Raw genomic sequence first — 21,622 nt, forward strand, 5'->3', positions numbered from 1 at the left:
GCTTGTGTGGATGGATAGATATCTGCCTTGGGTAATCTGCTGAAGCTATTTGCAATTTCTCTGATTTCTGTAGCAACCAATCAAAATAAAACATTGTAAGAGATAAAAATGTATAGTCAAAATCCCTTCCAGCCAAGGAGGTCATTCTTTGATGAACTTTGACAATTAACATGGCCATAAATTCATCTTGAATTGAAATAGTCTTGGACATAATATTAGGAAAAAAGACCCATTTGATAGTTAGAGAGTTTTTTTCTGAGTCCCACTGAAATATCAAGGCACGTGGTTGACTGTCAGGGTTTAAAATGATTAACCATAGAAGTAACTCTGGAGCCCAGCCTAGCCAGCTGATTGCCTTTGTGAGATAGCATCAGTTACTTTTAGAAGCACAACTTCTGCCTTTGTGTTTAAATGTCTAGATGATAAGAGGTCAGGCTCTCCCTTTAAAAGGGCAAACAATGGCTCCAAACCTACATTTGAGATTCCAAGCAAGGGACGAACGCTGTTTATGGTCCCTAGCAATTTTTGTGCATCATGCAGAGTTTTGATTTCTTTTATAATTTGCAAAGGTTGTGCTGAAATAGAGTGCATTCCCATGTGCCAGCTCAGATATTTCCAAGTGGATGTCCTTTGAACCTTTTCAGAGGCAATGATCACCTGCTGATGTAACAGCCTGGCTGACAGCCAGTACTGCTTCTTCCATTCAAATCACAGTTTCTGCAGAAATAAGAATATCATCCATATAATGATACAATAGAACATCAGGCATATGTTGCCGAATCGGACTTAGGGTCCTTGCAACATACCATTGGCAAATAGCCAACCACTGGCTGTTGCACATGCCTTTGGATAATACCACCCAGTGATATCAAATCAGTGGTGCTACATACTAATGCTCAGTACAGAAAAGCTGAATTTTGCTGCACTGTCCAGATGCAGCAGAATATCAAAGAAACAATCTTTTAAATCAATCATTGCCATGTGCCAGTTTCTGGATATCATGGAAGGGAAAGGGAAGCCAGTTGGAGGGCTCCCATTTCTTCTATTTCTTCATTTATTTTCTGCAAGCCATGCAACAGCCTCCGCCCCCTAGATTGCTTTCTGATCACAAACACAGGGGAATCTCAAGGGCTATTAGATGGGACTATATGTCCTTTTTCCAGCTGTATTAGTTCTTTTAATATGCACAGTTTGTCTAATGACAGGGACCACTGGTTCACCTACACAGGGTCAGAAGTTTTCCAAGTAAGTTTGGGGGTGCCATGTATCCCAACGACCCCTATATGAAAATATAAAATTCCCACTGTGTCAACGCATCACTCCTCCACTAAACCAGAGAGACTGACAGCACAAATGGTTTAACTGTGCCTATCTGCCCATTACACCTGGTTATTTGCACCGTGTGTTGACTTTGCAATCTTTGACTATTCCCACCCACACCTGAGAGTACCTGAGGCACAGTCATTAATGGCCAATCACTGGGCCATTGGCTTTTTGAGATAACAGTCACATGTGCACTAGTATCAACCAATTCCGTTAAAATGATGTCCCTGTCTTTCAGAGTCACTTTGCACTGGTATGTGGGACACTGAGATGTGATACATTGTGTCCAAAAAATCTGTGGGACCCCTGTGGATCCAACCCCTCCCTTCCTTCTATTCAGCTACTGGGGGGTGCAGATAGGGGTGCTGTGGGGAAAAGTATGAGTAGGGCTACATTGCTCCTGTCCGGGGCTGCACAGGGCAGGTGGGAGCTCCAAGCCATGATCTGTATTACCCTGGCCTAGTCAGAGTCAAAAGCCCCAGGGAGAACAACCAACCCTGTTATTGAAGGAGATGATTGGCCCAAAAGCAAAGCATGCATATGCTGTCCTGGTGGTCCAAAAACTCCTGTGGGAAGCAAATTAACAGTTTAATCAAGCACCATTACTGTGTTGGAGGTTGCCAGGTCCGTTCCTGCACTGCTTCTGGTGGCTGGTTGTAGCTCAGTGACCAGGGTCCGGCAGGTGGGCAGGGCTGGGTGGAAGTTGTCGGGTGCTCCTGATTGCTGCATCGGCTGTGGGATTTGTGTCATCGCATCGTGCTGCTCCACGCTCCAAGATGAGTTTCCTTGTAAAGGTTGGCCATTCTGGTGAAACTTTGAGCGGCATAGACTAGCGAAGTGAGGGCCTTTCTGACAGCAAGGGTACATACCTGGGGCTTTGGGGTTTTGCACTTTTTGGCAGTCTCTTGTAATGCATCCAGATTCCCCACAGCCAAAACAAACCAGCTTTCCAGAGGTTAATTTCAGGGCAGCAAAAGCGTCCGCTATGTCCTGCCCCACGGCTTGATATGTGATTGCCGCAGTGTGTTGTTGTGTCCCCAAGCGGTTGCACGTTTGTATCATTTGGAGTAAAGTGTGTTCAGTTTCAGGGGGCAGAGATTTCAAAAAGTGTTTATAGTCCTCATTAGCATTGTCTATGGCAAATCTGAGGCGTATAATTTCGCTTGCTTGACAATTATCCATTTGTCTCTCCAGTGTTTGTTTTAATCTGTCCACAAACTGCATATAGGACTCTTGTCGACCTTGTTTGATATTTATGAAGGACTGCTTTGGGGTTTTGGCATCAGGAACCTTAAGAAATGCCGAACAAGATGTGTCTGTGACACCCGCTAGGGCTTCTCTCGGTAAGGCAGCTTGAACATTAGGATTGGTATGCACTCCTTCCCCCATAAGGTGATAATAGTTAATCCAGTAAGGGCTTGGTTTGCATGACCTGCATATGTTGTAATTAAATTCTCCAGTCTTTTTTTCCATTGTGCCATAAATATTGCATATTGTGGCAGTGTGAGCAAAAGATTTGCCAAAAACTTATCATGAGGAGTCATGAGGTGAGTAGTAAAAGTTGCTCTTCATAAATTACTTAAGCAAGGGGACCTCAGTCCATATTCTGCTGTGGTACGGTGCAGTTTCTTAATTTTTGAGTGACCTAGGGGGTCCCATTGTGGATTTCCCCACTTTGGGCCAAGTTGCACAGGGGCCAAAAAGATTTCTGCTGCAATGTCAAAGTCCCTGTCTTTAAGGGCTTTCTTTTTTATCTGTAACCAATTATTATGCATATCCAAAGGGAATAAGACTGGATCTTTTCCAAGGCTGGGCTCAAAAGGATCAGGCTCCCCTACACTGCTGGAGTCAGTGTTTGCTGCATAAGGGATTGCTGGTGGTGTGATGGTGAGACTGGACGTGGCAACCAGGCTCTATCCCTGGCACTCATCAGGGAGGGCATGAGGATGGGGGGTGGGGAGAGGGACCTGGGCAGATTTAAATCTGACATGGTTGTGGGCACCATCTCAGCAGTGCCCTTATAGGCTTCCTCCCTCCCTCCTTTTTAATCACTTCTATGCTTGGCCTCCAAGGAGGAACCATTTGTAGCTCTGCCTCATGGCCACACAGTGTAGCCAGGATGTAGAGCTTTACACTGACCTTGTCCCAGAAGCAGAGAGCAAATATAGAAGAAGCGGTGGCATTGGGGAGCATGTGTGACACCCATAGTAAAAATGACTTAAGCTTGTGCTTTGGGATGGGGGATCTATGCTTGCCCAAAAGGGCAAGCATGGTTTCATGTTATGTTGCAGCAGGCAGGGGGTTATGGGCCCAAACATGGACCTCTCACCATCGCAATCAGTTCAGTGGCTCGCCGACTGCTGCCAGTCAGGCCAGTAATTTTCCTTACATAGAGATACCAATTATTGGCAATGATGGGAGAGATGAAGAGACTCTGAGGTGGTCAGAAGAATCCAATCCTATTGTGGACTACATATGTTCGTGGGCTATATTAGGAAGAGCAGTAGTGTTTTACTACAATGATTGAGTTAATCATCATATAAACAAACTTACACTTTTTACAACATCTCTTGCTTGCAGAAGTCAATGTAATTTTCTTTTCCAGTAAGTTCTGTTTGCTCTTGCCAAGGCATCCTGATTACCAAATCTTTTATGCCAATAACATCCAAACTCTCTGTCTTATGTGCCCAGTAGTAGGTGGGTGGGGTTTCTTTTATATAGATGAAAAGAGAATAATGTAAAATTTCTGGTAAAAATTTGCAGTGAGGCAGGAAAAGTAAATACATTAGATGTGACTCCAAACAGAAAAAGTTCAATCTTCACACCATCAGTGAACATAGTGATGTTAAAGGTCACCACTGAGATAAATACAAGATTGTAGAGTTGGTAGCATGGAGTGAAGGTTGTGGACACCAAGAGAAGGTTGTGGACACCTATCCTTTGAACATTCAAAGGATAGGTGCGTTCAAAGTTTGAAACAGAAAAGCTCCCAGTCCTAACTTTGACAACACTTGTAGAATGTCTTGCAGGTCTCACAGCAAGTGCTTTTAAAAAATCTTGTGTTTCCGAGTGCCATTATCTAACTGGAAAATAATATATTAAGAGTAATATATAGTAAAAAATAATTAATATTGGCAAATGGAGGCCCATTAATACAGTATCAGAAGCATCTAAGAGGTAAAAAAAGTTCTGTTGACAGTAGTGATAAATAAAGGAGGGAATGCTCACATGTACTTATGCTTAGATCATACCAAACTAGTCTGATAGTTTTCTTTGTCAAGAATGTGTCACAAGAATAAGTAAAATAATAATGGAGGAGGATTAGTCTAGGAACTCAGATCTGAGAAGACACAGACTAAGGGGAAAAGACAACAATGAGAGAGTGACAAATAGAGGTGTTGTACTGGTTCTAAAGCCCTGGTTTATGGGACAGAAAAAAACATGCCCAGGCAAAATGCACCAATGGTGGGAAAGTAGAGAAGCACTGACACTAAGGGGTAGTGGGGTAGCATATATAAAGCTGTGAATAATTTTGAAAACTGAAGAATGAAATAAAGGAATATTTTCTAGAACAAGTTGAACCGTCATAACTTGTAGGCTAGCAGCAAAATTCTGCACCAAGAAGTAATTCATTTAAAATGGGGAGGAAAGCTGGGTGTACCACTGATGATCACTGGATGATAATCACTGAGTGCTGATCACTGAGGGATTACCATTTATCTGCCTAAAAAGACAGCTGCCTCATGGGCTGCATCCAAAGCAGTGCATCCAGCAGGTTGAGGGACAGTATTTGGCCCATCTGCTCCGCTCTCATGAGACCCCAATCAGGTCTGAGGTTTCCATCCCAGAAGGGGTATGGACCTCTTGGAGCAAGTCCACCAAGATGATTAAAGGGATGGAACATCTCTCTTATGAGGAAAAGCTAGGAGAGTTGGAACTGCTGAGTCTGGCTTTGGAGTGACCTAATTGCGACCATCAAGTACCTGAAGGGTGCATACAAGAAAGATGGAGAGAAACAGTTTTCAAGAGTATGTAATGAAAGAGCAAGGGGAAAGGATTAAAACTGACAGTAAGTTTAGATATTAGGAAAATATTATTTACTGTGAGGGTGGTGAGCAACTGGCACAGATTGCCCAGAAAAGCTGTAGCTGCCCCTACCTTGGAAGTGTTCAAGACTGGGCTGGATGGGGTTTAAAGCAACCTGGTGTAATGGAAGGTGTCAGTGGCCATGGGAGAGATTTTGGAACTAGATGATATTTAAGGACCCTTCCAAACTATTCTGTAAATTATGACTGTGATCAGAAGTTTATGCATGGATATAGGAAGATAAGAGAAGTGCTGGATAAGAATCTTATGAAACCTCTGCCTACATGTTTTCATCCAGCCCTACATGTTAGCAAGAAGGATAGAATCAATGTATCACCAGTATAGAGAAGGACAATGAAATTGGAGCATAAGCTGCAAAGACTTTTTGCACAAGGACAAATTTTCACATGTGTGAGCATGCATTTCAGTATGCAGGGTTACTGTGAGAAACAAGGTAAATTGATCTGGGCAGATGCTGTGTTCTTGGAGCTAAACTGCTTTTGCTGTCCAAATCAGTTTAGGTGTCTCTACAGAGTACTTGTTGTATAGTGGGTCAATTAACCCTGAAAAATAGAGCCTGAGGGAAGGTACTACTGCTTTCTGTAAATTCACGATAGTACCCCAAGGAGGAAGAAAGCCTGTGTAACCTGAGAAACTTACCACAGAAATCAAAACAGATATAAACTGACAATGAAAAAGTGCAGGCTGGAAACTAGAAGCAAATCTCGTCTAGTAGAGGAGAGATGTTCAGATGCAGCCTACCTCTTGGAAATAGCAGTAGAAAAATACTCTTCATACACATTTTGGTTTCAAAAGACAGGTGTCTGCTAAGGAAGGCAGTAGCCTCTCTTGAAATGGAAAATGTCAACCCCTTCCCTCCGGATTATCATAACTTTGAAATTAAGAGGGCTCTCAGACAAAGATATGGGAGTAGTAATAACAGTTCTTTATTAGGAAAAATAAAAATGCAGCAATACAAAACTGACAGAGTGAAATTACAACCTGACACCCTGGATCAGGGTGTTGGTAGCAGTCCAATTAAATGGTGGCTGCAGTCCTCCTGAAGTGACAGATGTTGTTCTGTCTGTTGGAGCAGTGATGCTGTAGAAGGGTGTAGTTTTCCTCTGAAGGTCCAGTGGTGGTGTAGATGGGCTTGGTCTTCCTCTGGTAATATATAATTTTGTAAATCATCTAATGTTACTCATTTATAGTTTGGTGTGATGACTTAGATGGAATCACCTGGTAATAATTTTCTTCAAATAATTGGTAGATAATTATTTTAAAATTTAAAAAGAATTGCAGTGTCCTTTGATTAGCTGAGTAAATGACTGTCAGATGGGGACCATGTCAAAGAGCTTTTTGGAAGTGCATTTATTTATCTTATTTTTTAACTTTTTTTTTTCACTGCCAAGGGGAACATTTTGAATTATATGCTATCACCATAATTTTCAGTGTGGTATGGAACCATCACAGTCAAATTACTAAAAGTATCAGCCTGCTACTTGAGTTATTTAAGGGATTATCAATTAAATAATTTTGGATCAAGACTGATTTGGAGGTTTTCAGTGCTGGTCGAATGCCAGTGCACTCACTAGAATATGCTTACTTGTTTTTTTTGCTGTGAGATTGAATTAGGAGGAAGGCAAAGCAGGCTCAAAACTTTAAAAGGATATGAAGAAAGCTTTATTAATAGTGACTAAAAGAAAGAATACTAAGAATCAGAATAAGACCTTTAGAACACTTTTCCTCCCCCCTACAACTTTTTCTTTCTCACTAACAATGTACAAAAACAATTCAGTCAGTTTTTCACTTCTAGAATAGTCTTTCTTCTGTTAACTTAGGGAGAAAAGTCCCTCTTGTTACTTTATGGAGACTGCTCCACAAGAAAATAGTTCTCTCGTGGTTTCTAATTTTCATGAGTAGCAGCTGCCCAGAAAATCTGCAATTGTGAAGTTCCTCCCATTTTTCACATTTTTTGCCACAGCTGTGTTTATGGCCCTTGTCAAGTTATGAATTACTATTTTAATGATGAGCTCTTCATTAGCAAAGGTTCTCTTTAACTATCTCTGAGATCATCTTCATCTCTGTAAACAGAGATCTTCTTCTCACCCTGGAGGTGCAGGGTTTTCATCATTCTTCTCTCTTTCTGTTCAAACTTCTCAAATTCACAGCTATTTCAATAATGCTTGCTTCAGCATGGGTTTGAACAATCTATTTCCCCATATTTCTTCAGCGAGTTACAGGGAAAAATGACTCTGATGTGTCAATTACATTTTTCTCCATAGCTTTACAAAAGTATTTCAGCCCTAAGATCAAGGCATCTCCTCATTTCTCCCATCTGGGACTTGACTTCCTCTTCACTGACCTTGATGTCTTCATGTTGTTGTTCTACATGCCCGCACTTCATCCTTTTCTCTCACTCGGGGGAGGATTGAAGTTAATATCCCACTTGGGGGCTGCAGATGGTCACCTGGCCCTGGCCGGGCCTGACAGCTTTCGGCCGGAGCTGCAGCTGGGCTGGGAGGGTGGCTAGGACCCTAGCAGCCAGGCCAGAGCTCAGCAGCAGCACACCAGGGCTGATGGCTTCTCCTCTTCCTGCCCAGTGGTTGCGGGTGAACCCCAACAGCGGCAGAATCTTGGCCAGGCTGACCTGGCCCTGGCTGCTCCGGGGGCCTGGAGGATCCCAGCTCAGCAGCAAGATGTTTGGAGCCGGCCTCAGCCCCACGGCCTCCCCCCTGACAGCCGATGGTGCCCAGGAAGGGTGAACCCCTGAGACAGGGGCCAGGCCAGCCTTGTCACCTGCCTCCAGACTGGAAGGGAAAGAGACGCCTCTGGGCTTTTTTCATCTTTAACATGTATCTTCACAGAGGCATGTACAGTTTTCTTAGTGGTTTAACAGATTGCCAATTCTTGAAATTAATTACTGATTGATCTTTTTGTCAGACATGGAGGAGACTGCTAGCAGCTTCTCTTAGAAAGTCACTTCCATGAATGCCTCCACTGTAAAAGCACCACCACTAATCACCTTGACAAGAATGAGGAAGAAGCATTATGTTATCATTTCATCATAGAACTAAATGTCAATATATAAAGATTGAAAAGGGCTATTTAAACTGTAAGTTCTCTGTAAAAAGAGCTCTGGACAGTTGGTGCTATAATGAGCATATATTTTAAAGATTCAGGAGTGTACGATTTGTCCCAATAGATGGCACATATTTTTGTTATTAAAGTAATATGTTCCTTGTTATAAAATGTTGCAGCCTACAATGAGGCACAGAAGACATAGGGCAATTAGTCCAAGGACCACTTTATTGGGAAGGCATATTATTGGTTTGCGGGGTTTTTTTGTGTTATAAACCAACTCTTATTTGTAGCTTCCAACCAAGATACAAGATAACAAGCCTATGAAACCTTTATATTTCACCTTTTTTTTTTCCCTAAAATACTCTAAGGCCACTAAGTACAGTGAATTCTTAGCTGAGTGATTACCCCAGCCATATTGCTGTCTTGTTCCTTTAAGAAAAGTCCGTTTTTGTCAAAGATATGCATTTTTAGCCCATATTTGGACTCTTTGCATTGTTTTAATTGGAAAACTGTTGATATAGTGATACACTCCTCTTTTTAAATATGCAAAACCTTATTTTTCTTGAATAACAGGAGAATGTTAGGAATTATAGCTTCTTGGTTATAAATGCAAAACGCTTTCAAGCCAACATTCCGTCCAAAAGGGGTTAAAAATAATATTTCCAGAACTCCATCAGTCTGCTTTTGTGTTTGCATCCCCTATTTGACTCTAGCCTGGAGTCTGTCCTTGGCATATACACAAGCCTTCAGAGAGCAAAAGGTTATAAAGCCTTTCCACCCTTTGTTGTCCGATGCTTGTTGTCAGTAGAAGCATTTGCTCAAGTCTTAGACAAATTACTACTGGTAGTGTTTGAGAGAGCTGGTGCTGTGGAGTTGTTTCCACAAACACTTCTTGTTTATCCCTCATGGGTGACAGCTATTGTAGACATATTTCAATTGTGTGTAACCCACTCCAGATGATGGGATTTCTTTCAGCAGTGTCAGAATTTGGCAAAGACCAGTCATTATTAATCTGTGTGTTAACCTTTTAATAACTGAATGGTTATATGGCCATGATCAGATGCCAGTTCTCAGCAGAAGCTGATAAATACCACATAAAATATTGAATGTGCATTTTTTTTTCTTTAGATTTTGAAATGCTTTTCATAATTATTTTTAGTCTACTTGTTTCCCAGTTGCTCATTGTTATTCTTCAATTTCATGATGAGGTAACATTATACTGTCTTTATAAGGGTACTTTTATGATAAAGAGACAGTGTAAGGGTTACTCAGTACCATATGAGTATTTTGTTGCAAATACAGTGTCCACATGTATCCAAATCACTTAATTTGCTTTAACTTTCTTACCTATCCCATCTCTCGATTTTGTGTACATCAAATCTGTCTCCAGAGCCCATTACTTTCTGTTACTAACAAGTCAATGGGCTGTTGGTGAAAAAAGTAGTACTTTAGTCAGGCAAAGAGAAAATGATCAGCACAGTGGATGAGTAGAACCTTTCTTTATGTGAACACTTTAAGTCTTTTATGAATTTTGCTTGTAGCGCCATTTCTTCTGTGGAGAAATTTACAGAAGACAGAGCTTAATGTTTCTGAGTTGTGTTTTAATTTAAAATGCTCTGTTGAAATTGTCTAGCTACATTCACTGCAGTTAGAGTTGGAATACCTTTGTTCCTTACACAATGCATTGGCTACTTGTCCAGCCAACATATAGTCCTTTGATATTTGGCATATTTGTGGAAAAACCCCAAATTGTAACTGCCTTGCGTATGTGAAAACCTGGTATGGTATTAGACAAAGGAATAGTTGCTTCCTGCCTTTTGTCCAGTATTGCTATCTTAGGGGCTGAGGCATAATATTCCTACAAGTCTGATGGCCTGAAGACTGCAAATGCCTTGAGTTTGTTTGTTTACTTGATAAAATATCTGGATTTATTCAAATCAGAAGATAACATCTCTCTTAGTCTTATACAGGCAAATCTGCACCCCAATTGCAAAACCTGTGTTTAATGTTGCATTGGAACAATTTTGAACAATAAATATTTAGTCTCTCCATAGTCTGGTCATATAAGGGTGCAGTGTGTGGAGAGGGCACTGCCTGAACATTCTCACACCATTTAAGGAGTTACACATGCACCACCTGAGACTGCCACTGCTGGGAGTGGGGTCTCTTCACAGCAGGCAGATGGCCCCAGGGTGCCTCTCCTGACTCTTTACCACACATACCGTCTCTCTCAGGTGTGCTTCCTCATTCTTCAAGCTTGACCCTTGGTTTCCCATAGCAGAGTGTCAGGTGTCAGATTTCTAAAAAAAAGTAATTTAAGAGTGGTACAGTACCTGTTATCTGACAGAGCATGGGAAATTAAAAAGCCCTAGACTTCGGATAAACATTATCTAGCAACAACGAAAACATCCGTGCAGTATCAATATTCTTTTCCATTCCAGCCAAAAATATATCTAGATGTAACATCACAGCTTGTCAACTAAGGCTTCAGCAAATCCAGCTGCTTTAGGGATTGACAGTGTTTAAGCATAACTTCTTTGGGTGAATATTAAATGTCCGAGATATCTTTCCTGAGTCTCTGAAATAGTAACTTCGTGTATGTTTTACTTCCAAACTTTTTTTCCTCTTATTGTTAATATTATTTCTGTTTAATTCCAATATGCATGTGTTCTTTTTTTCCCCCATCAGGTTTCATTTCTGGCCTCTGCTTACATGAGCCAGCATATCTCAGAGGAAAGCTGCTTTGCCCTTGCATCTGTTACCCATTACCTTTACCTCTGCCAGTTCAGCTGGATGCTTATTCAGGTTGGTTTCTTAGTCCTTTTTATCATTTCCCCAAAACACCTGTAAAAGTAACTGATAGTTAGACTGTATTTCTATTATATTTTAGTGCATACATATACATATACATATCTGTATATTTATATATAAGAGAGGTATAGAGCACCGAAATCCAATGCTACTAGAAGGCCAAAATTTCAGATGACTTTTATTAAATCTGCAGTGACACAATTCCAAGGGTAAATATACAAACACTATAAAGACTTTTCCCACTAATTTCCATTACAACTATTTATTCTTAGAACAATGAAGAATTGTCTCAGAGCAAGGAAGAATTTTTTTCTTAACAGTTTTTCTAAACGTCTCTTATTTGGTCTTTTGAAGCAGTCTCTTACAAGTGAAGTTTAAATGTAAACTGCATTGTAATTTGTTGAGTCAGTGGCATTTTAGTCATTAAACTTGTATAACATGACAAACATACCTTTACAAGTTTGCATTAAAATACAGAATATGTGTATTCATAATTATTGCCAGAATTTTTATAAAATCATAGAATCATTTAGGAGAAGCTTTCTAGGATCATTAAGTCCAACTGTTAACTCAGTACTGCCAAGTCCACAACTAAACCATGTCCCCACATCGTTTTGTCTATGCTGAACACCCCCAGCTCCTCCAGCCACTCCTCATCAGTCCACTACTCCAGACTACTCACTGCTGTGTTGCTCATTTGATATATTATAGAACAGTAAATGGTGGAAAAAACCAATTGAACTAACATGGAACTCCATGAGCAATCAAAATAGTTGTGGAAAATTACTAATTGAAAGTTAGTCAAAGCAACAAGCTGTGGGGTTATTAGAAAAATATGCATTATTATGCCCTCCTTTCGAAATGTATATTTAGCACCAGTATTTGAGTTGATTTATTTTTCTGTTATTTCAAGAGGATTTGTCCCAAGCACATTTATTACAGCATACAGCTTTATATACACAGCTCCATATCTTGCCATACAAATTCTCCAATATGCAGGCTGTCAGACCAAACCAAGAATTGCAAATTAGACTGCATCTAATGCAACTTTCTCTCCCAGTAATATTCATGTAATATGTGGTGTTTTCCTGGAATATGTCAGGCTCATATTCATTGAGAACCCTAGCGGCCTCTCCAACAGCTCACCTGGGCTCATTAGCCTTAGTAAGTCACATGTAGATGGCCTCAATAGAGAAACTTGTTTGCTTGGCAAATGATGTCCTTGTAGGTTAACTACTCTAAATTATTTTGTAAAGTGTAAATTATATTCTTCACAGTTGCTCATTCACTTTATTCCTAAATTGTTTCAGAGCTCTTCACCATTTGCTAATTGGGACAAAGTAATATTTTTATTTTTTACTGAGATGCCTCAAGCTTTGACAATTCAGTGTTTGATAGTATTTAATTCTATGTGTTTTACATGGCATTAGATTGCAAAAATTACTTATAATGGCAGAAAATTTGACTCTTAACAGTTGGTCATTTTTATATCTGTAGTTGAAATCCAGTGTTTTTTTTTTTTTTGAGTAGACTTTGGTCAAATCCTAAGAATTTGCATAATACATTGCATTTAGTGGAGCCTCAGGCTTGTGTTAAACATGAAGACTCTTCATGGAAATCTGACAGGACAAAAGTGCTTAAGAGGGTATCCATCAGCCTGATGAGTAATGAGCTGCCAGGAGTAAAACTCAGAATGAAGATGATTCTCCTTTTTGTAGGTGCAGGTCTTCAGCTGAGAATAATTCCTGAACTTTGAAAGACTCAAAAGGAAGGAAATAATCTGAAATATAGATCAACCCAGTCCTCAGCTGCAGTTTGCTCCTCTTGGCTGGGAATAGGTCTTGGATTTATAGATCTCATTATGGAGTGAGTAAGCTATATCAGGGCACAGGAATGAGCACTGGGGACATCTCTGTGCTTGAATTGGTGACAACTCTAGAAAAGCTGGTGAATTCAAGGGGAAACCAGATTGGTTTAGGAAGTCTGGATGCTACTTCTGTTTGAACAGCAGTCTTAAAAGTCTGGGAAAATAACGTTTGTATTTCTCAGCATAGTATACTTTATATACATGATTTGAAAAGCAGAATGAATAATATATTTATACTTAAATGGGACTTAAATACTTATATCTGAAAAAGAACAAAAATACAGGAGAAGATTCTGTGTCCTTTGTGCAGTCACTCTGTATTTATGAGGCTGCATATCATAGTGCATATGTTTGATCATTGACTTACGTCATACAGCCAGCGCTACTGGCTGCCTTGATCACAAGATACAGAAATGGGCGAATGTGATAATCAAGTACAAGCACTGGGCAGGTATGTGAAACTGAAACATCCACACAATCCAGGCAATTTTAAATGATCAAAAGGTGGTGGAGCAACATTTCAGGCTACAAAACTAAAGAAAACAGAGATTTAACAGTACAGTCAGACATTCACAGATTTATTTCTGGGGTCCAGATCAAAAATCTTTACTTTCTAGATTCCAGGGTAACTTCCTTACATTTTTTTGTTTTGTAATTTTTCCATCTTCTGCATAGTGTTATATATAGTAATTATGCTTAGTATTTTGTCTTACGCCAATGCTCTTTACAAAACAATTTATGTATAGCTTCATGTTTTAATTATTGTTCTCCTTTTAGTTTCTTATGATTCTTTGTGCTTTCTTGACCTACTGCTAGAGTGAATTAAATCAACAGTGAAAGTGTCAGTTCAACAAGGACACCAGAATGAAAATCATGAACTTGCTATCACCCATACCTGAATCTTTCTGCTACATCAATTTAATGACACTTTAAATTTTCTATAAATTTCTATAAATTTGTGTCAGACTTGTAAGATGTCGATTGATCTTAAAGTAGGTTTGATGCTTTTTATTATAAGAATAATTTGTAGACTGCTTCAAAAAAGGAATTATATAAAAGAATACAATTATTATAAAATTACACCTCCAACTATTTGTAAAAAGAAGAAAGGAAAGTAGAAGTTTTCTTATTGAATTGGAAATTATTTTATTTAAAGTATTTTGCACCTGTTGTTTGCCAGCTATCTGCAGATTGTCACAGGTGGTGAGGCACTGGAGCAGGTTGCCCAGATTGCCAGGTTGTGGCTACTTCATCCCTGGATGTGTTCAAGGGCAGTTTGGTGATGAGACTTTGAGCAACTTTGTTGTCCTCGTTTAGGGCTGGTATGCTCCAGTTTAGTGATCCCACTGAATCCATGCACTGCTCTCTTGCTCCCAGACTCCCCCGCCCCGTGCCCTGCAAAGATTATGGGTTGAGATAAGAGCGATTGCTGGAAACAGCAATGAGATAAGGGAACAAACAGTACAGCAACACCGACAGAGGGTACAAGCAAGAGGTGAGCGATTCACACAGAAACAGCCCCACCCAACTGCTCCCGGACCACATTACGCTGATCCAGAACAAACCCCTTCTACCCGGAAGAGTTCCTTCCCCCAACCCCCAGCAGTGATGGGAGGTGGTATAGGATAACCTCTGGGTCCCAGCCATTGCTACTGCAAAAATTAACCCTGTTCTGGCTGGTAACAGGACACTGGTCCAGTGGAAAATGTCCTATGGTGGGAGATGGGGAGCTAGGTTTCCAACACAAAAAAATTCTAAAATTCTGTGATTATCACTAAAGATAAATGAATGAATAATTAAACAATTAAATAAATGTGTCCCAGGTTTGAGGGTATAATTTCCATTAATTGCTTCATTTTAAAAGAAAAAACCTTCAATGAAGTTTACATTATCTCATTAGAGTGTTATGTGAATAAACAATTATTTTGCATTCTATATCAGAACAAATCACAAGTTGCCCATTTGTTCTTCCACCTGAGCAGCAGAAAATGGCTGTACATTTTATTCTTCTGTTGAACTGGTAATTGTTGCAGAATGGCAACACGAAAGGATTCGCTAACCTTAGCTCCTGTATTATTTAATTGATTACATTTTGAAGCATCAAAGGGGTTGAATACAAGAACTAGTTATAATCAAAATACAAATGTCAGTCTGCAGAAAATCTGGATAATCCAACCTCACTTACATCTTTACAGCAGCTGTGGTATTAAGTGTTATGCTGTGGTAAATGAGGTGAGATAACTAAATGTGGCTAACCAAACACAGAACAAGGACGTAAGGTATTGCTTTATAGAAAGCAATTTCAGTTGGTGACTGAGAACAATTTTCACCGGATTGTCAGAATTAATAGAACCAACAGTCCCTGAGTATTAATGGCATATATAGTTCAAGGATTTTGCTGTCTGGAAGTGCTTTCAGTGAGGCACAGCCTAGCCAGCACTATAAGGGCATGTAATTGAAGTATGTTTACTGACGTGTAGTGACAAACAGAATTTTGAATGAGTTTTCAGTCACACATAAAAGTGAACAGGACAACCCAATATTTCCACAAGCTGTGGATTTTTTTGTCCAAATACAATTTTCATCTGTTTAATATTTTCTTCCTGTGCATGTTCAGCAATGGAATTAATATTTTTTCTGTGTTCTTTCAGCCTACACAGGATAGTTATTAATTATGTGGTGGGATTTACCTGTGATCTTTTAAGGAACATAAACTTTGTCTTTGTTCATATAGCACCAATCATGAAAAAAAAACCAAAAAAGACATAATAGTTATTATATAATTAATATAATTATATACACTGGATATAGCTATGAAATCTCATTCTCTAAAAAAGGCATTTAAAACCATTACTAACCTTTTTTAAACAAGTTGCTACCATTCTATGTGCTTTATTATTAATGAGAGAAAGTATTGCATATTCACACCATATAAATCACAGAAAAAAAATCTGAAATGATAGGTAACTAATGAGACCTACAGAAGGAATACAGAAACAAGTAATTAAGCACTTTAATGTGAAAATTAGGTGTTCCTGAACAAAGGGGTAGACAAGCCCTTGGCTGAGGGAAATGTGCCAAATTTCCCTCAATAAAATAATCATGTCGCATTGTCTTGTCACAGTATATGAATTTTTACTTATCCTTACAATAGATGGCTGAAAATGAAGCATGTAAATTAACATTATTATATGAAACCCTTGTGTAGGCCATAGAGAGGGATGATTATGCTTGTGTTAGGATTAATGAGTCCTTGAAGGTGCCTGTCCTGTCTCCATTGACTGACAAGACATGCTTAAAGGCACATGCTCAAATTAGATACATTACATACAAATAAGACAAATAATCCTTTATGCACCTCATATAAAAGGCCAGAAATCATAATATAGCATGTGGACCTGTAGGTGGTATAACATTTTTGAAGTGGAGAAAGTAAAGAAAAATGTAAAAAAAATATTTTTTGTGGATAGCTTAGTTGTTTATTAGGCAGTAGTGTGTAGATATGCTTTAAAAAATGCTCACAGGTGACAGTGTTTCTGCTATGAACATCTTGAAGAAAATTCAAATATCCAATCTATATGTTAAGTATTTGCTTTACTTGAAGGGTTTCCTTACTCATGCTACTAATTCTTTCAAGGAGTTTCAGCTATTCCATTATTTTGATTGATGTAAGGTTTTAAACCACATTATGCTGTTTGATGATGAGTTGATCAGAAGAGAACACGGACTGTTTTAGGGATGCCTGTAAGCTTTCATTCATTTATTTGGCGTTTATTCTCAAACTGTTATTTATATATTACACAGAATCATAGAACCGTTGAAGTTTTAGGGGTACCTTGATGCTGTCTACCTCAAACAGCTAGGGCAGGTTGCTCAGGACCGTGTTCAGTTTGGGTTTGATTATCTACTGACACATACTCCACAACCACTCTGGGCATCTTGGCCCAGTGTCTGACCACTCTCACAGTGAGAAAGCTTTTTCTTGAATGCAGATGAAGCTTCTTATGTGTTAATTTGGGCCCATTGCCTCTTGCCCCACTACTGGGCATCACTGAGGAGAGTGTCTCTTTTGTCACTGACTCCTATCAGATGTTGATACATGTGGATGTGATCCCCCTGAGCATCCTCTTTCCAGGCTGAACAGCCACAGCTCCCTCAACCTCCCATCATGGGAGATGTTTTCCATCCCTCTATCATCCTCATGAGCCATTGGTGGACTTGCTCCATGTCTGTATTGTTGAGCACTGCTGAGCCCAGAACAGGATCACAGAAACATCAAAGGAGCTTAGTGTGTTTCTTACAAGATTCATCCAGCTGAACAATAAGATAAAAATATTAAATACAGGTAAGATTTAGAAATACTATATGCCAGTCTTCTATGTGAAGGTATGAATATCTAGAGAAAAAAGTGACTTTTGCCCCAAAAGGCTATTTTTACATTGCAAAAATAGTGTTCTCTACTAAACAGGGTGTCTCTTTCTCTGTTAGTCTAATTCAAAATAGTTATATAAAACAATAATGTCTTTTCATTACTTAAGGAGAAAAAGTGAGGGAGAAGTATTTTTGTTGGATAGTGTTTATACATGTACCTGCACTGGGGCAGAAATACGCTGCATTGTGACCTTCAGAGTAATTATTTTTTTGGCATAGTTTCTAACCAGCAAGTCTACTGATTGTTTTTGTGCTTTTTTCTCCAGGCCGTTAATTTCTGGTATGTCCTTGTGATGAATGATGAACACACAGAGAGGCGCTATCTGCTTTACTTCCTTTTGAGTTGGGGGCTTCCAGCTTTTGTTGTTATCCTTCTTCTAATTATCCTGAGAGGAATCTACCATCACAGCACAGCGCAGATTTACGGCCTTGTCTACAGTGATCTGTAAGTGTTTCCTTAAAAAAACATGAACAAGGCATTGTACTGTCTATTTTGATTGTCTAATTTTCTTCCACGTGGGTAGTCATATATAATCATAGAAAACTGTCATAATTAAAACAGTATATCTTCATAGAACCAGATGCATTTAAGTGGAGATACATAAATAAATATTTTTGCTCTTTCCTACCTTTTTTTTTCCCCTCTGACTTCTTTGGTGGCAAACTTAATCTGTGATGATAACTCTTCTAGGATATAAGGATAATATACTTATTGATTTTGGATCACAATTACATTCTTAATGTGCAGAAAATAAACATGTCTTCTTTTTAAAATGAATGTACAAATTCTTTTTATGAAAACAACATATGACATTGCTTTCAGGGTAGACCCACAGCAGGAGAATATTCATCTGTCTTTAATAATAAAGAGGAAGATACAGTGTGCATCATTCCGTTATAAGAGAACAAAATTTAGTGGGTTTTTTTTTGTTGCATCAAGGAAATTCCTGTGAGTAGATACTTGAATTTCTTACTGATGTTTAAATCTATGCAAGTATATATACACACACACATGTGGCCTTATAAATATTGTTTGTATATACATATCTGTGTGTGAATCTGTACTGTCCATGGTAAGCAGAAATATCTTATTTTGGTGTAAATGAGTTACAGTGGGTACTAGAAGTTCTGTGACCATGTTGGCTGAAGTTTAGTCTTACATTCATAGACATCAACTCAACTCAGAAATATAACTGAGATTCACAACAGCAAACCATTGCTGATGTTCATGTTATATCAAGGAATGCTCCATAGGTGTATACCATGCCTTACACATCAATATTTTTCACAGAATGTGTCTTTTTCTTTATCGTAAAATGCTTCTTTGTGCATAGTAAACCCAAGGAATGTGTGTAACATAATCAAGTTCTCCGACAGCAGCCAAATTGTTTAGTTGATGGTATCATGTAGTGAAACAGTTTTCCAGTTGTTTTCTTTTGATGTCCATGTCTCATTCTTTGAAAAACAAGGAAAAACCTTACAATTCTGATAAAATTATTCAGTAGGGGAAAATTACTAGGTTCAACCCATTGCCCAAATTAAATATAAAATTTTCCAGCATTCTATTACAGTGTGAAAAAGCTAGAAATCATCACAAGCTTAGTGAATGTGCAGCTTATTCTATCTCAGTCAACATGAACACTCTAAGAGATATCTGCAAAAATTTTCATAAATAGCATCAATGCTAATTCCTAATTTGAAAAGCACTGTAAGGTTTGCTCTTATTTATACAGGATGGCTTTGAAAGACAGAATGTAGAAATGGGGACAGATTGAACTACAGCACTTGGTTTGTTTTCTCCAAGTCAGAGCGCAGTAGTGGAAAAAATGACAAGGAGATTTCCAAATCCAAACTCATTGCATCCTGACTTAAGAATCAGCCTCAGAAACGGTTTGAGAACAGTATTGTGCTTGTAAGAACTCCTCACATATGAGTGCTGTAAGATGGGTTAAAGTTACAGAAGTAGTGAAGCCTGCTATCCTAACTCTCTCCTAAGCGATCACTCATTCAGGCAACCCATTTCTGCATTACTGAGGGGTCTGACCAACTGTTTCATTCTTAACCAGTATGCCATGGGCACAATTAATAGCCAACAGCATAGCTATGTTTGGAGAAGTTCATTTTATACTTGCACTGAACAAAAAATGGGTTCAGCCATGTTGTTTTTTATGGTTCAAAGGAAGTATTAGGACAGAGTTTCCCTCCAGATATGACAAACTCTAAACAAAAATGCCTGTATTTTATACTGTGACTCCCATGTCCATGTCACAGTATAAACCAGTAGTGTACTGTTGATTACTTCAATAATTAGCAGTGTTTATATATGGTATGAACAGTTCTCTCTTCGGCATTGTGTGATTTTTTAAGGTTTTTTTTTTTAGTAAATTTGTCTTTATAAATGCCACCAAACAGCATTTTTTTTTTAAGGTTGGAGTTCAGTGCTAAGTGAAAGACCTAACTGACACAGAAGGGCTCTTTCACTCCTCCCTTTGCTGATTTCCCTATTGCTCAGCTGCAAAGGTTGAAGTCTCTTTGAATAAGCCTGGAAAAGATGCTGATTCTACACAATTTTAAAGGGCTCTTTTATAACATCTTTTAGAATTCTGGATCATCTCTTGGGTACAAGTCCAGTGAGTGCAGCATAATTGACCTTTAAACTCGTGTTTGTGAACAAAAGCTGGTACTTGTCATTAAACAATTCTGGCTTTTGATCTGAGAAACAGATGAGTTAGGGCAAAGCTTAAAATGGGTGTGGTTCACAAACTCTCAACAGCACTGAATTTTTCAGGGCTATATGAGCAATTAGAAAGCTACTTTAATGACAAAGATTTCTATTTTAACTCTTTTACTTGCATCTTTGTTCTGTAAGTATTAGAGAGTGACAAGTGACCAGGATGAAACTGGAGAGAGTTAGATTTTATGTAATCAATTTCTCTTTCTTCTTACCTCTCCATTGTGCTATACATCTCTCTGTCAATATCTACAGTTTGAATTTGCCTCATGTTTTCACCATATTAGTGAACTATGTCTTTGTACTTTAAGAGATCTATTAGAAAAAACATCAATCTGTTTAACTGTGCAATAAAACTTTTCAGAACCTTAATGGAATGATTTTCAGCAATGAGGTCTAGCTGTACGTACCAAGAATGCAGCAAATGATGAACTCTCTAGAGTTTGAGAACCACAGTAAGCTTTGGAATTTGATTTTAAGGTGAATTTTGTCTTTGTTGTAAACTCATCTGTTCATAAATTTTTCTTTATTTAATAAAAAAAATTCTTCTGAAAGGTGAGCTTGATCTTTTACTGCTTGGGTATTTTAAATATCTTGCCTACAGTAGCATGGTTTTATCAGTTCAGGAACTGCTCTTGTTGCTGCTTTAAGCTTTGAGTCTGACTAGACCTTCTTGAAATCAAATTCACATAAGAGGACCAAAGGACTTTATTTATTAGAGTATAAGTTAAACCAACAACCTTTGAAAAGGAGAAAATTAGAAATTATTAACTTGACAGAATAAAAATTTAAAAGTTTATAAGCAAATATCTCCCTGCCCACTGTATCTTTGCAAATGCTGTATTTCACGCATGATTTTTGTCATGCTGTTTCCTATATTTTTTTTTTTTTCCAATTGCAACCAACCCTATAATTCCCTCTAGTTCCCAGAAAGTAGGAGTTTTTTGCTCATATTCTCTCAGGGATCAGTGTTGGCCCAGTCCCTTTTAATTATATTTATTGATGATCTGGATGAGAGGATTGTGTCTATTGTTAGCAAATATGTGAATGATAAGAAGTTGCACAGGAATGTTGATCTGCAGGAGGGTAGGGATGCTCTGCAGAGGGACCTGGACAGGCTGGGTTGATGGACCAACACCAGTGGCATGAGGTTCAACAAGGCCAGGTCCTGGGTCCTGCACTTTGGCCACAACAACCCCACTGAGAGCTACAGGCTGGGGATGGAGTGGCTGGACAGTGCCCAGCAAAAAAGTGCCTGGGGGTGCTCGTCAATAGCTGGCTGAACATGA

At 38.9% G+C, this 21,622-nt stretch overlaps 1 protein-coding gene across 1 annotated transcript in view; it reads left to right on the forward strand.

Moving 5' to 3' along the window:
* The window catches only part of ADGRV1 (adhesion G protein-coupled receptor V1), a 271,123-nt gene that overhangs the window by 184,549 nt on the left and 64,952 nt on the right, over positions 1 to 21,622 (forward strand). The window contains exons 85-86 of the mRNA XM_054283215.1: positions 11,182 to 11,298; positions 17,869 to 18,047. Of these exons, the coding sequence (XP_054139190.1) occupies positions 11,182 to 11,298; positions 17,869 to 18,047 (296 nt within the window). The remainder of the gene's footprint in view (positions 1 to 11,181; positions 11,299 to 17,868; positions 18,048 to 21,622) is intronic.

The sequence above is a fragment of the Melozone crissalis genome, unplaced genomic scaffold, assembly GCF_028551555.1.
Source record: "Melozone crissalis strain CALT ecotype California unplaced genomic scaffold, PUWL_Pcris_2 ptg000036l_1, whole genome shotgun sequence".
Taxonomy (NCBI): Eukaryota; Metazoa; Chordata; class Aves; order Passeriformes; family Passerellidae; genus Melozone; species Melozone crissalis.